This window comes from Grammomys surdaster, unplaced genomic scaffold, assembly GCF_004785775.1.
Source record: "Grammomys surdaster isolate TR1022 unplaced genomic scaffold, NIH_TR_1.0 214, whole genome shotgun sequence".
In the NCBI taxonomy this organism is placed as follows: Eukaryota; Metazoa; Chordata; class Mammalia; order Rodentia; family Muridae; genus Grammomys; species Grammomys surdaster.
This window is the reverse complement of record NW_021604659.1, coordinates 3517074-3531822: the sequence shown is the minus strand read 5'-3', so window position 1 is coordinate 3531822 and position 14749 is coordinate 3517074. Positions and strand designations below refer to the sequence as shown.

General features: G+C 46.4%; 1 protein-coding gene and 1 long non-coding RNA gene across 2 annotated transcripts; one reads left to right on the top strand and one right to left on the bottom strand.

Moving 5' to 3' along the window:
• Positions 1 to 6214: 6214 nt before the first annotated feature.
• Nkx1-2 (NK1 homeobox 2) lies at positions 6215 to 8622 on the bottom strand. The gene is made up of 2 exons (XM_028772560.1): positions 8409 to 8622; positions 6215 to 6918 (listed from the first exon to the last, which is right to left on the bottom strand). Exons 1-2 carry the CDS (start codon positions 8620 to 8622, stop codon positions 6215 to 6217), a joined length of 918 nt encoding a protein of 305 aa, XP_028628393.1.
• A 1296-nt stretch (positions 8623 to 9918) lies between these two features.
• LOC114625279 lies at positions 9919 to 11197 on the top strand. Its single transcript, XR_003712045.1, has 2 exons — positions 9919 to 10111; positions 10944 to 11197. It is a non-coding gene; the product is annotated as an uncharacterized LOC114625279 (long non-coding RNA).
• The last annotated feature ends 3552 nt before the right edge of the window (positions 11198 to 14749 follow it).

Sequence of the window (14749 nt, the reverse complement as noted above, 5' to 3'; positions counted from 1 at the left end):
TCACCCACACAGGAAGATCAGTAGTTATTACTAAATCTAGACTGTGTCTATAATACCCAGGGACTCCACCCTTAGATGTATTACCCCAGGGAACATGATGTCACATGTGTCAAAGGACAGGTCCAGGACTGTGTCTATCACGACAGCCTCAAATGGGAAAGTTTGCGGTTTCCTAGTAATGGTAGAATGGATACATTGAAGCATTCAATCTATGAAAATCACCAACAGTTACAAACATAAAACGTCTATAGCTACCCAAAGCAACATGGAGGACACTAAGAATGTTGAGCAAATAGAAGCCAGATCAAACACACTCAAATAGAATAGTAACTGTGTGAGTCTCACTTTATAATTAAAAGAAGTTCAGAGGCATTCTTGCATACATAGCTTGTTCAAGGCCCAGCATAGGCTACATGAGACTCTGATGATGAAGATGATAAAGAGGTCTATTGAGATGGTTCAACTGTTAAGAGTACTTTCTGCTCTTTCAGAGGAACTGGATTTGATTCCCAGAACATGGCAGCTCACAGCCGTCTAAACCCTAATTCTGGGGTTCCTGATGCTCTTTTCTGGCCTCTACGGACACTGGTCACATGTGGTTCATAGACATTCATTCAGACAAACCTTTAGCACACATAAAATAAAAATAAATCTTTTTTTCAACAACTCTTATACACATCTTCTATATTCATTTTTCCTGGATGTTCATTATACAACAAAGTAAATAAGCAAATATTTTGCAAGCAAATGGTGGGAATTAGGCATATCAGTGTTAGGGACTGAACTCTCAGCCTCATATATACTAGGCAACCTCTCTAACCACTGAGCCACATCCCTTCCCCTACGTCCAAAATTTTTAAGTCCGTTTCAACTAGAATGACATCATTCTACCAAGTACTAAACTAAGTACTTCCTATATGAATTTCCAAGATCACCTTCTGTGAGAGACATTATCCTGAGGAAACAGAGGCACAGACACTAATCTGTCAAAGTCATGTTTCCATGGAGGACTGGGTTGTCCTAAATCCTGAGGGGTCAGAGGCCATGATTTAAATTATGCTTTCCTACCTGAGCCTGAGGGAACTTGTGTCTTCTTGGTTGCTGTCTTAGTCAGGATTCTATTCCTACACAAGCATCATGACCAGGAAGCAAGTTGGGGAGGAAAGGGTTTATTCAGCTTACACTTCCCACATTGCTGTTGATCACCAAAGAAAGTCTGGACTGGAACTCAAGCAGGTCAGGAAGCAGAAGCTGATGCAGAGGCCAAGGAGGGATGTTACTTACTAGCTTGCTTCCTTATAGAACCCAAGACTACCAGCCCAGGGATGGAACCATGCACAAGGGGCCCTCCCCCACCTTGATCACTAATTGAGAAAATGCCTTACAGCTGGATCTCATGGGGCACTTCCTCAACTTTCTCCTTTCTCTGTGATAACTCCATCTTGTGTCAAGTTGACACAAAACCAGCCAGTACAATTGACCCCTTGTTCACTTGACACACAAACACATCACTATTAAGCCTCAACCCTTACTTTCTTATTCACCCCCAAGATCTAAATAACTTTAAAAGTCCCAGTCTTTGCAAATTCTTACATATTAAAATTTCAATCCCTTTAAAAAGTCTTTTTACAATTAAATTCTGTTAACTTTGGGCTCCACTAAAATACTTTCTTCTAGAGGGAAAAGTATCAGGGCACAGTCATAATCAAAAGCAAAATCAGACTTCAACCATCCAATGTCTGGGATCCAACACAATCTTCTAGGCAACTCCAAGGGCTTAGGTCACTTCTCCAGCCCTGACCTTTGTAGCACACACCTTGTCTTCTAGGCTCCAACTGCCTGTACTCCACTACTGCTGCTGTTCTTGGTGATCATCTCATGGTACTGGCATCTCCAAAGCACTGCTGCCTTCTGCTGCAACTAGGCTTCACCAACAGCCTCTCATAGACTGTCTTCATGGTGCCAAGCCTCAACACCTTTGCATGACCCCTTCAGTCCTGGGCCATCAATTTCAACTGTGGCTGCACCTTCTTCACCAATGGCCTTCCATGGTCTCTCACAGTGCCGAGTCTCAGCTGCTCTTCATGACCCCTTCATGTCTTCAAAACCAGTACCACCTGGGTGACTCTTACACATTACCAAGTCCAGCTGCAGCACAAGGCACAACCTTGGCTATCTCTGGAATACAGCCTCTTTGTGTTCTCAGAAAACACTTCCCAGAAGTTTTCACCTCAGTGATGATGATCTCTTCTTAATCACCACTAATTTCTTAGCTCCAGCTGACCAGCATCAATTGTCCCAGTAATGCAAAGGTTTTACTTTAGTAGTTCTGGTATCTTGTTAATCACAGCTGATTCTTTAGCCCCAACTAACCAAAACCACAGAATTCTTCACAATCAAAACAGCAAGGCCCTGATAAGAGTCTTTAATCTTCCCTCTGAAGTTTCACAAGTCAGGCCTTCATCTTCTGCATTGTTCTCAACATTATTTTCCAAGCTCCTACAGAACATCACACAGAGTTCTTAATATCCCAATGACTCTTCTAGCTCAAAGTTCCAAAGTCCTTCTACAGTCCTCCCCAAAACATGGTCAGGCTGTCACAGGAATACCCAACTCCTGATACCAATTTGTCTTAGTCAGGGTTTCTATTCCTACACAAGCATCATGACCAAGAAGCAAGTTGGGAAGGAAAGGGTTTATTCAACTTACACTTCCCACATTGCTGTTGATCACCAAAGAAAGTCAGGACTGGAACTCAAGCAGGTCAGGAAGCAGAAGCTGATGCAGAGGCCAAGGAGGGATGTTACTTACTAGCTTGCTTCCTTATAGAACCCAAGACTACCAGCCCAGGGATGGAACCATGCACAAGGGGCCCTCCCCTACCTTGATCACTAATTGAGAAAATGCCTTACAGCTGAATCTCATGGGGCACTTCCTCAAGAGAAGCTCCTTTCTCTGTGATAACTCCATCTTGTGTCAAGTTGACACAAAACCAGTCAGTACAGCTGCCTACCTTTGGTACCTAGAAGCTTTCCTCAGTTCTGAGGAGCTGAGCTTCTCATTGAATCTGCATAACAGACTGGGTACTTTCAATGGCCTCTTAAGTGTATATGGCACTTACTGGAATTCTCATGTTACTCTCCCAACAGTAATACACACTAGGCTGTTAAGAGATGGTTTTTCTTGTTTGTTTTGAGGATAGGTCTAACTCTGTAGCCTAAGATGGCCTGAAACAGCCCAGCCTAAATTTGAACTCATGGTAATCTTCCTACTTCAGCCTCCCAAGTGCTAGAATTATAGATGTGTGCTACCAGGCCTGGATGATGATATTTCTAAAAAAATACCTCAGACACACAGATTGAGAATCACTGTTGAGTCCTAGGCCAGCCTGGTTTACAGAGAGCTATTTGACAAGCAAATCTCCCATAGTGAGACTGTCTCATCCCCTTCCTACAAAATGAAAAAAAAAAAGGAGGAGACTGGGATTCTCTTAACATGAGAAGTGTTCCTTACTTGCTCTCTTTTAAAAGGCTCCCTGGTTACATGGCTTCTAGAAAGAATCAAAAACTGTCACTTTTACCCATAGACATCTATGGCCAGTGAATGGTTAGACTTTTAAAAGGTATCTATCAGCCTCTTGGGTTGGGAGTGGAGTATTAGGAGTTTGTGAGTAAGGCTGGGACACTAATGTCCTAGAAACCTGATGGGCAGATATTGATTTAGAAAGTAGAGCAGAAATTAAAAGTTTTCAAAGATGTATTACTTTTGCTAGAACAGCCATGAATGTCTCTGTAAAAATCACTTACAAATGTACATCTAGTGTGAAGCTGTAAAGAAGTATTATTATCACTAGCTGTGAGTGTTAGCTGGTAGAAGTGTGTGTGTGTGTGTGCACACACACACATATTCTCTGATGATTATAAAACTGTTAAAAAGAAAGTTTTGGTGATAATGAGGAATAATTAATCAAAAATTATTACAGAAAGAATTTATTAGGCCAACACATCAGTAGAAACGAGTCTTAAAGAGTTGGTGGGAATGTAACTGGGTCGTGTAATACGTCCAAAGTTACCAATTTCTGACGTCACTGACAACCTGTGGAATGAGGAAGTGTCTCGGTAATGACAGCACAAGGCTGGGCCTCCACCTCCTCTGAAGCCCGTGATTCTGGTACCCGAGAAGGTACTGTTTCCCACTTAGTACAGACCTTTGACCTCTTCGTTCAGATCTTTGCAAATTTAAAGTTCTCTGTTCACAGATACGGATGTTGCTGTTAAGAACAAGTAGTCACAGAAAGAGTGTTTATCAGCATCACGCACAGTGAATCTAACTATGCTCCTCCTGTAGTGACTGCATGTCTAATCTCATGAGGCACCAGCTGTCCTTTGAGAAGTTACAATACAATGTTAGGAGAAATTATTCTTCAGAATAGAAGAAAAAGAATCTAATTATCGGTTATATAATGATGTAATTCATACTCTGAAATCTTACAGCCCCAGAACATGAAAGCTTCATTTAAGGTGGAGGACAGATACTTTCCTATCATTTCTCATAATAAAGTGAATTATTTCAAGATTATAATGTTCATAATTCCAATGTATATGTTTAACTTCAAGATGTTGATGATTAGGTTTAATTTTTTGTTTGGTTTGGTTTTTTTGTTTGTTTGTTTTTTGAGACAGAGTTTTTTTGTGTAGCCCTTGATGTCCTAAAACCAGCTATGTAGACCAGGCTGGCCTCAAATTCACAAGATCCACCTGCCTCTGCCTCCCGAGTGCTGGGATAAAAGGTGTCCACCACCATTGCCAGGCATGTTTAATTTTTAATGGTACAGGCTGTCGAGGAATAATAGTAAGAAATACATTATTCATTTTGGCATTGGTTGTCATCAAACTACTAAAAAAGTAAGGATGAAACACAAAATAGGGTAGATGGGGTCATCTGGGTCTCTGAGGTGTGTGGCTACAAGACCAAATAACACAGAAAACTGGTGAGTATTTCAAAATAAACTGGAGAGGGCGGGGAGGAGACTTTACAGAGTACCTTTGCTTTGTTTTAACAGAAAAAGCAGCAGTTAGAACACATGTACCCTTGAGCCCATTCCCAACAAGGTTTTGGCCTCCACAATAACTCCTTACACTTGGCAAGTATTTCTTTCCAGGCCCCTTACAACTTTTACTTCTTCCCCATCACGAAGGTGGGGGGGGGCAGAAATCTATTTAGAACAAGATTGTTTTCAAATCAGAATCTCAGGTTATCTAAATACATTGTGTTTGTGCTTGCAGAAACATTGTCAAATGCCTGAGTGCAATGCCTGCTGCTGGAACTTGCTTTGCTATAGCTTGTCAGTTTAAAGTCCGTGAAGGTGTGGCAAGACCGACAGATGAGCACCAGCACTGCACATTACAGAGGCTCACACACAGACTTCAAGATAGCCTTTGGGTCATCGCTCCCTTTACTGTCCTTTCTGTGCATTTAGGGCACTGCTGTGGTCTGTCTAAGCTGTTCTCAAAACTTGTGAGGCAACAGAGTTGAGTCCGGGTTAGTCTAGGTACAGCGCTGAACAACTTCGGGGCACAAATGGAGTCTGCACCAAAAAAAAGTCGTGGCTTTCTGAAGAACAAGCTACGTAGTTAACTTCAGTAACTGGCTCAAGTCTGACTCTCAAAAGAGGATCTAGAAATGCTGAAACCAGTCCACTCAACAGCTGCATCTGCTTTGGGTTCCTCTTGAGCCAGCTTTGTTCAGGATTTGGGAGTGCTGTGTTGAGCCACTTCCACCGCCAGGAAGTTTCTTCCTCTTTGTATGTACTGCAACCTTTAAAGATTAAGTCCTTGGTGCTAGCAACTGGTGCCCAGGGCATCTTGGCTCCCTCCGGTCTCCATCCTGGGAACCCTTATTAGCCTGGTACTGAATACCCAGACACTTTAAAAACAGAGCCCTCGCAGTAAATGAAAGCGAAGAATGAGGTCCAGAAGCTGAAGTTTTTAAAACAGCCTGGTCTGGACACCTTCTCGACCTCTCAGTGGCTTGTGTGGTTGTAGTCCAGCAGGTGGATTCTCCTCGCCCTCTGGTGGCATCACCAGCAGCTAGAGGGAAGGGGCACACAGACACCAGCACACCAGGAGGGGGCGGTCAGCGCCCCTCTGTGAAGCGGGGACCCGTGTCACCATACTGATCACTCGTGAATTCTGACTGAGCAGCAGTACCGGATTCATAGGTGTGGAGCATAGAAAGGGGTCAAGTAGGAGGGCCCAAGGAAAGGAGTGAAGGGATTCCCGGTGGCGGCGGTCGTCAGCGGGAAGGAGGCGGCAGGGAAGAGGACGTTGGTCGCAGGATAGGTGGGGAAAGTCTGAAAGGGCAGAGTGCTAGGAACCGGTGGGCCAGGGCTACTCCCAGTGGCACCACCACTGCCCCCTGCCACCGCGCCGGGTGTCCCAGGCTGAGGCGCACTGCCTCCCGCCTGCACGGCGCCGTCGGCCCCTGGGTTCTGCTTCTTCCACTTGGTCCTGCGGTTTTGGAACCAAATTTTGACCTGCGTCTCGGTGAGGCTGAGCGACAGCGCTAGGTTCAGGCGCTCGCACACCGACAGGTAGCGCGTGGCTCGAAACTTGTTCTCTAGGGCCACCAACTGCTCATAGGTGAAGGCAGTGCGCGCGCGCCGTGGCTTGGCGCAGCTGGACTCCGCTCGCCGTCGTCGGGGCCGCGGGGAACCGGGAGAGCCGGGGGACGCCGGGAGGCCGTCCGTGCTGCTCTCCTCCGTTCCCACCGCCACTGCCCCAGCCTCTGGTAAGCCCGCGTGGACACCTTGCCAGCGCTCTGGTCGCTGGGCGCGTCCCGCATCCTCAGCTTCCTCCTCCTCTTCCGCCTCGGAGCCCTCCACCGAAGACGCGGGGTCAGTGCCTTGGCCCACCGCATCTTAAAGAGAAGGAGATGGTGACTAGAACAACTCTACCCAGCGGCACCCCCCCCCCCAACCTTGTCCTCCCTCAGAGCACTCAGATTTGCCTTTGGTCCAACTCCCAGTTCCTCCCCTCTGCCCACTTTGCCCACTTCGGTTATGAAACCACAAACTCTAGAGAGCAGATTCAGGAGTACTGTGTCCTCTTGCCCTTCACAAATCTGCCATTAAGTAAGCACACAGGAAGTACATGTTGGATGGCACCCCTTATCAAGAAAGTTTAGTGACTTTATCAAGCCGGGAAGAGCAAAGTCTGCTGTGCATTAAGATAGGGAATGCCAAGTGCGTTTACTATTGAATCTCCCTAGTCCCTAGAATCCTATGTTGGTGTGCAACTCCTAGCAATTAAAAAAGAAGTTATTAAACCCCCATCCCCCAAAAAAGAGAAATTCCCCCTTTCCCATCTTCTCTCTCCAGTCGTGTTAATAGAGTTTCAGATTTGTCCGGGGCCTGATCGATAGATGTCATCTATTAAAGGTAAGTTTTAATCGAACAATATTAGGATCAGACAGGGAAAGGGGGTTTGAAGTCAGTACCTGCAAGCTGCGGGCAGGAGATATGCAGGCGCCAGTAATAGAATATCGATCAAGGAGTTAGGGGGTGGGGAGCGCGGCCCCACAGAGAGACCATTCAAACAATTAATCCAGGCCCGCGGCCGGGACCCAAGCCAGGCCACCAGAGGCTTCCCGGGGCCCCAGACAATCACCTCCAAACTTAGAAAGGAGGAGGAGGGGGACTGTGCTGCATACAGCCTCCCCTGGGACCTGAGTCCCTAAACCTTAGGCGTCTCCCCAAATAATCAACCCCATGCCCATTTCCCACTCAAGGTGAATCCTGCTGTCTTAAGCTCTTCCAGCCACAAACTTTTTGGAACCTTTCCTTTGGTGTCTACCAACTTCAGGGATAAGAGGGAAAGGTCTAGAAGAGAGCACCAAAAGCTTGCTATTGACCCCCCAGTCGCCTGTTGGGTCCGGGAAAGGAGAGGGCATGGGCTCTGAAGGTGTTTCAGAGTGGTTGAAAATAAGCACCTAATCCGGGGAAAGCCCTAGCCTCGGTTGCCCCATACATAAAATGGGAGTGGTGTTAATGACACTATATACTTGGAAGGCGTTTTCATAACCTTTATCCCAGCTCCTCGCCCAGGTTCTAGCACGTGGAGAGCACAATACATTTCCGTTAGGTCCGTGAGCCTGAGCTGAACTTTATGTGAGCCAGTCAGAGTTCTGGCGCTCATCCGCTGAGCAAGTGTTTAGGAAAGAAGCACATACCTCTTCCTCTTCCAAGGAGGGATGCTTCATTTCATTTCGCACCTGCGCGGGTGCACCTTCTCTAGTTCCCAGGCTACTTGGCCACTACTACTACTACTACTAACACACACACACACACACACACACACACACACACACACACACACCATCTTAGGCTTAAAACAGCCTCACATTCTTACCAGGGGTCTCCTGTGACCCGATTGGATTCCCCGAGCAGGCATCTTCTCCTGCTTCCACCTCCTCTAAACTTTTCTTGGCTTCCAGGGCAGCGAGACGAACCGGCGGGAGGGCAGCTCGCGTGAATTTCTGCGGATCCAAGATGTCCAGGACGGAGAAGGAGATCTTGTGGTGAGATGGGGCCGCCTTGGCCCCGCCGTCCTGCCATGCCAGCATGCCCGCCTCCCGCGGGCCGGAGGCCAGCCGTGCGGGGTCCCGGATGGATGCGCTCAGCCTTATCTTCAGCAGTGGTTAGGCTACAGCTCTCCAGCCACGAACTGGAATTTCCCGGCCAAGTGAAGCTGGAGAGGGGGGCAAGGAGGCGGGGCGGGAGGAGAGCAGCGGGGGGCTGCTTGAGGATTGGCACTTGCGCTGGCCAGACCCCTTCCACTTGCAGGGAGTGCTTGTAGCCGCCACGGGAGTATCCTGGGCAGCGGGGGCCCCCCCCCCCCCCCCCCCCCAGTGCGGGAGGAAGACAGCTGGCCTGGACTAGAGGGACCCTGGCACGCCAATGCGCGCTCCCGGTTCGTGGGGTCACGGTAGCATGCTGCGTGAACGTCCTCCCATGCTGCGGAGACTTGTGAAGGGCGTGAGGGAGACTTCCATCCTCTGTACCCCATCTGCACACACATTCACCTAACTGAACTTTACTTATTTCTCTTGGGGTACTTGCTATCTGCCTTTGACCTGGAGGTGCCACAAAGGCCAGGCCTGATCGCTTGGCAATGATGCATGGTGGTGCATCTCATGCCCCATCCCTGAACCACAGTAACGGCTTCGGGCACAATTACTTAGAAATTTTAAAGCCTCTGAGCATTTACAGTTTATAAAGCCCTGGGGCTTTCTCACTCTCTTTTGATTTTCTAAGCATCCCCCCCCCCAACCGTGAGGTGGGCGTGGCCTGGAACCACAGTCTGGGGTTCAAAGAGAAGAAAAACTGAGGTTCAAAGATGAGCGGTGGCATTGCGGATGACAAGAGTCTGGACTGGGCCAGGGCTTTTCAATTCACCCTGATGGCTAGAGATATATAGGTTAAAAAAAAATTCTTCTTGGGGAGTCTTTCCACTCAGAAGACCAGCAGGGCCAGAAGTCAAAATGGTTTTATAGGAAATACACCAGCCCAGAGGGCTGAAGACTTAGGGCTAAGTGATTTGGCTAAAGGTGGATATCCCTCCTTTGAGTGACCCAGAGTACCGTTTTCGTTGCTCATCAGGACTTCTTCACAGTCACAGATTCCACCATTAACATCAGAAATTGACTCTCTGGGTTTCTGGCCCCTGTCCTTTCCCAGACGCAAGAAGGAAAAGGTTAAAAGATGCCCAGTGGTTTGAATTTAAGATCAGAGAAGAGAGACGATTAAAACGGCCCCATCTGCCCCCCAAGTCTCCAGGGAGGACAGCTGGCATCAGCGGTGAGGGAAAGCCTGCACTAGCCACATCCATGGTAATCTTTCTTTCTTTCTTTCTTTCTTTCTTTCTTTCTTTCTTTCTTTCTTTCTTTCTTTTTATTTTTTTGTCACAGCTATCAGTTTTAGGCATTCATTTCAGCGACAAATTCTGAAGCGTTAGCCCCTCTGCCCGAAGCCACCTTGGACCGCGCCGCTCCTTTCTTCTTTGCCCCATGCGGTTCCCAGACAATGTCTTGACAATTAATATTGTCTGCGCAGGTAAGAAGTAGGAAGAGGAGGGGACTCCTTCCTCACTAAAGTGCTGGGAGCTGCTAATCCAATCTGTTATTAAAGAAGTGTCCTCGGGGGCTTGCTCCTTGTAGCTTTTCTCATTCAAACCTTTCAGTCCCTCCTAGAGGTGGCCACCATATTCCCTGCCGACTTTAAAGCCTAGCCGAAATTCAAACCAGCTCCAGTCCTAAAGTAAAGACGGATTGCGCTTTTAAAGCGAAGGGAAGGAAGTGCCCAGACTAAGCCCACCACAACCCCTCCCAAGCGCCCCACCCCCCACCCCGCCAAAGGAATATGCGCCCGGTGAAACTCAGGGAAAAGACAACCCAGAGGTCCGCCCAAGGGACAATGCCTGTAAATCACAGCTCCTTCTGGAATGCACATACTTTGTTTTCTGTTTGGATAACCGTTTCTCACCTAGTTCCCACATTTTTCTTAAGTCTTCCGTTTTCTTTCTCTCTCCTCCCTTACTGACCCCAATTCCTTTTTACCTTTTTACACACACACACACACGCGCGCGCGCGCGCGCGCAATTAGGTTTTTAGGATACCTGGGAAAGATCTGCCTAGGGTCACTCATTCAGGAATCAATAAAAGGTTGTGTTTTTCCATGGTTCCTTGTCTCACCCTTTTCTCTGGAAGACACATTGAGTCATTTCATAGGAATGGGGAGTAGCGTTCCAGGGGATACCCACATCCCAAAGCAGAGGAACAGAACCCTCCTCCCCAGCGACGATGACACAGAACCGGGATTATTTTTTTGCACCTGCATTGTATTTCTTTGTTGTTGTTTACATTATATAAAGTGTTTTCTCTCCTAGGATTCATCTTTCCTTTCAAGTCTATGGTGCTAAACACAGAAAAGGGACAAAAAGGAGACAGTAACCAACTGGAGAGAAGAACAGAGAGACCAAGTTCTGTAGCCTGCAGATCTGTAGGCAGGCCTTCTTGTGGCTGATTTTAAATTCTCTCTTCATCTTCTCACCATTTCTCTTACGTGTGTTCACCACAGTGTGAGCCTCCAGGATTCCTGCTTAGTGCTTGGCTCTGGGTAATAAATGAGAAGGGAGAAGCATCGATGTGTCTCCATCAACACTACCTCACTCACTCAGCCCACAGGCAGACGCCCAAAGACCAGGGCACATCCTTCTGCTGATAGGGGAGTGGAAGCAGGAAGCTTAAGGGAGTCTTTTTTTTTTTTTTCTTGGTTACTTGTTTTGTACGGACCATAAGGCAATGAAACCTCCCTTGGGGGGCGGGGGGGGGGGGGGAAGTGCTTGACTAACTAACGTTCTGACACGTGTGTTATCCTGGATATTTCTCTACAATATGTGTGTTCACATCGGGCAAGCCATCTTCCCTCTGTGCATGAAGTTGATTTGGTTGTTGTCTTTTTTTTTTCTTTCTTTCTTTCTTTTCTCCCCTTCCCCCAGCCTGGGCATTAAAATTCCATTTGAGTGCTGTCTTTAAATTGCTTTGATGCTAGGTGGGTTCCAACTCTGACCTGTCCTGATGGCAAGTGATGGCTGTAACAAGCCCAGGATCAATATTCATAGCGGGTGTCCTGGGCTGATAACGCTATCCAAGACAATGTCCGCTATCAGTGTGGACAGCTGAGATATTGCGCCATTAGGGATGTTGTGTTAAATAACCTGATCCATTTCTGGGGCTATTTAATGAATTTCACAGCTTAGATAGTATCTTTAAGGAGATGGCAAAAGGCTATTCCAGAGGCACTGATGCAAATCAATGGTGCCAGGCTTCTCAGGCGATTGTCCAAACAAAGTGGCCTGTAATTCCCGCACAGCCTTGAGAAGCTGCCACCCACCCTGGGAGCAGGATTAACAACGGAGAGAAAGAATGTGCAGTTTATGCAGAGGGAGTGTGGGTGATACTATGAGCTGCATTCAGGTCCCTAAGATAAAATCATATGTTCCTGAAATAAGTACAAGTGGAGTTCTCTGTTTGAGCCAGCCCACAGGTTAGGACATACATGCCAAAGAGACAGCTTCATTAGACACAGCTGAAGGCCAAAGGGAGGCACTGACTATGGAGACAGGCATGGATACATTCCTCTACTTGGTACTCAGATGGCATTCCCCATGTGCTTTTCCAACTCAAACCACTGTATGAAGAGGGAAAAAATAAAGACACTGAATTTTAAAAAGGAAGCTGCTGGGCCTGGTGAGATGGCTCAGCGGTTAAGAGCACTGACTGCTCTTCTGGAGGTCATGAGTTCAAATCCCAGCAATCACATGGTGGCTCACAACCATCTGCAATGAGGGCAATGAGATCTGATGCCCTCATATGGGTGTCTGGAGACAGCTACAGTGTACTTGTAATAAATAAATAAATAAATAATCAAAAAAAAGTTTAAAGGGAAGCTGTTGACAGCAGCATCATCAACGTTTTGTTTACCTGACCCCAGACCCCCATCGCTATCATTTACAGTTAAGCCCTGTTGCTTACCTCCTCACTGGAGCATTGCACTCGGAATGCCAAGAAAAAAACAAGTACCGCTTTAAAACAAAACACTCCAGGGTCAGGTACAATTCTAACCCTTGGGAGGCAGAGGCAGACGGACTGTTGTAAATTTGAGGCCATTAAGTTCCCAGTCAGTCAAGGCTGCATGAGAAAACACCATCTGAATAATAATAATAATAATAATAATAATAATAATAATAATAATAAAGTAAGTAAATAAAACTGAAAAACAACAATAAATAACCACAAAATGCAAAACCATCTTGGAGACTTGATTTGTGAAAGATAAATTCAAAATGTATCCTTCCTAGGCTGGGATCTTAGTTCTTGGCTCAGCTGTTAGAGAGCTTGCCTTGCACGTATGAAGTTCTGGTTCGTTACCCAGTACCAGGTAAGTTGATGGTGCACATCTGTAATCCCAGCACTTAGGAAGTGGAAGCAAGAGGATCAGGAGTCCAAAGTCACCCTAGGCTACTCATGGGCTGAGCTATGTAAGACTCTGCTTCAAAATATGAATTTTTTAAAAGAACAAAAATATTAATCAAAACAAAAGTAGAGCCTGCCTGCCTTCCTCTAAACTGCAAAAAAAAAAAAAAACCCACATGTTTACATATTTCACTTTAAACAATAAAAGTGTGTCTTGTGGAAATCCGTAGGTTAAAAAACAACAACTTGTTTTTGATACAGGGTTGAGCTTCCTATGTAGTAGCACAGGCTAGTCTGGGGCTTATGGTCCCCCTGCCCCCTTCTCATTCTGAATGCTGGAATTAAAGAATCAATGTCTTTATCTTAAAAACTTAGAGGAAACATCAAAGCTTATTAAGCAATAGAGGGTTACATTGCTGAGCAGAACACATATTGATTGGTCCTGATAGTAATCATTGGTATTAACTCTATCCACTCTTGATTGGGTGCTTGCTCTAGACCAGGCTAGCAACCAATTCAAAATTCTGGAAAAGAGGGGTGAGTCAGAACATCCCATGGTCAGGGAACTCAGACAGAGTCTAAGGAGAAAGTAAGGTGAGCACCGGCTTTCATCTCTCTCTGCATCCTGGTTTTTATCTCTGTCACTTCCTGAGCAGTGACAGCTGCCTCAGGCTCCTGCTACCACGATGGACTGTGCCCGCACACTGTGAGCTCAGACAAACGGATTTTCCCATCAATTTGCCTCTTGTTAGGTATTTGGTTACAGCAAGGAGAAGAGAAATTATGACTATGGCTATGAGGCTTCCATGGCTATTTTGGTTCGTGTGGTGTAAACTAAATATCCTGGCATCAAATCAAGCTTCTTCAAAATCCCTGGGCCAGATATCATATGAGCCATGTATGTGTTGGTTCCCTGTCTATGAATGCTACCTCCTAAAAGGCTTCCCCTCAGTGGGACAGACGGTAGGGAGGGGGTCATTTGTACTAAATGACACCCCATTCCTGGCCTGCCCAATAACTAAATTTGGTTCTGTTAGCTCTAGTAAGTGAGCTGAAAACACCCAGTGACCTCAGTCTCCCAAGTGCTGGAATTATAAGTGTGCACCCTATGCTTGTCTTCATTTTGTGAAATGCCAGTATTGTTTCAAACTCTCCCTCTAAATTTTGTTCATTTGTTTTTGAGACAGGGTCTTTCTTTGTAGTCCTAGCAGCTTTCATGGAACTCTGTGTAGATGAACACACAGAACTTTGAACTCACAGAGACTCACTTGCCTCTGTCTCCCAATTCCTGGGATTAGAGGTGTACAATACTACACTTTTCCTTCCCTCTAAATTGATCACAGTTAGAGAACCCAGCCTGGCGCAGTCTTTATCACAGTGTCTTGTTCTTAGACTGACTTAAAGTCATTTGTCTTTGAACCCACCAATGTCCTTGTCTTCAGTAGGTTGAAGGATCAAAAGGAATAAATGGTAGTCTGATAAACATTAAGTCCAGTGCTTCACAGCTGGATGAAAATGGACTGGAATCCCATACCTTAAGAAGTGGTTCTAGGGCCGGGCGGTGGTGGCGCACGCCTTTAATCCCAGCACTTGGGAGGCAGAGGCAGGTGGATTTCTGAGTTCGAGGCCAGCCTGGTCTACAGAGTGAGTTCCAGGACAGCCAGGGCTACACAGAGAAACCCTGTCTCGAAAAACCAAAAAAAAAAAAAAAAAAAAA

Coding starts and splice junctions, on each gene's coding strand:
- Nkx1-2 (XM_028772560.1), bottom strand. CDS start 8,622: ATGCTGGCATGGCAGGACGGCGGGGCCAAGGCGGCCCCATCTCACCAC. Junction 6,919..8,408: donor CGGGTCACAGGAGACCCCTG/GTAAGAATGTGA, acceptor CTTCTCTTTAAG/ATGCGGTGGGCCAAGGCACT.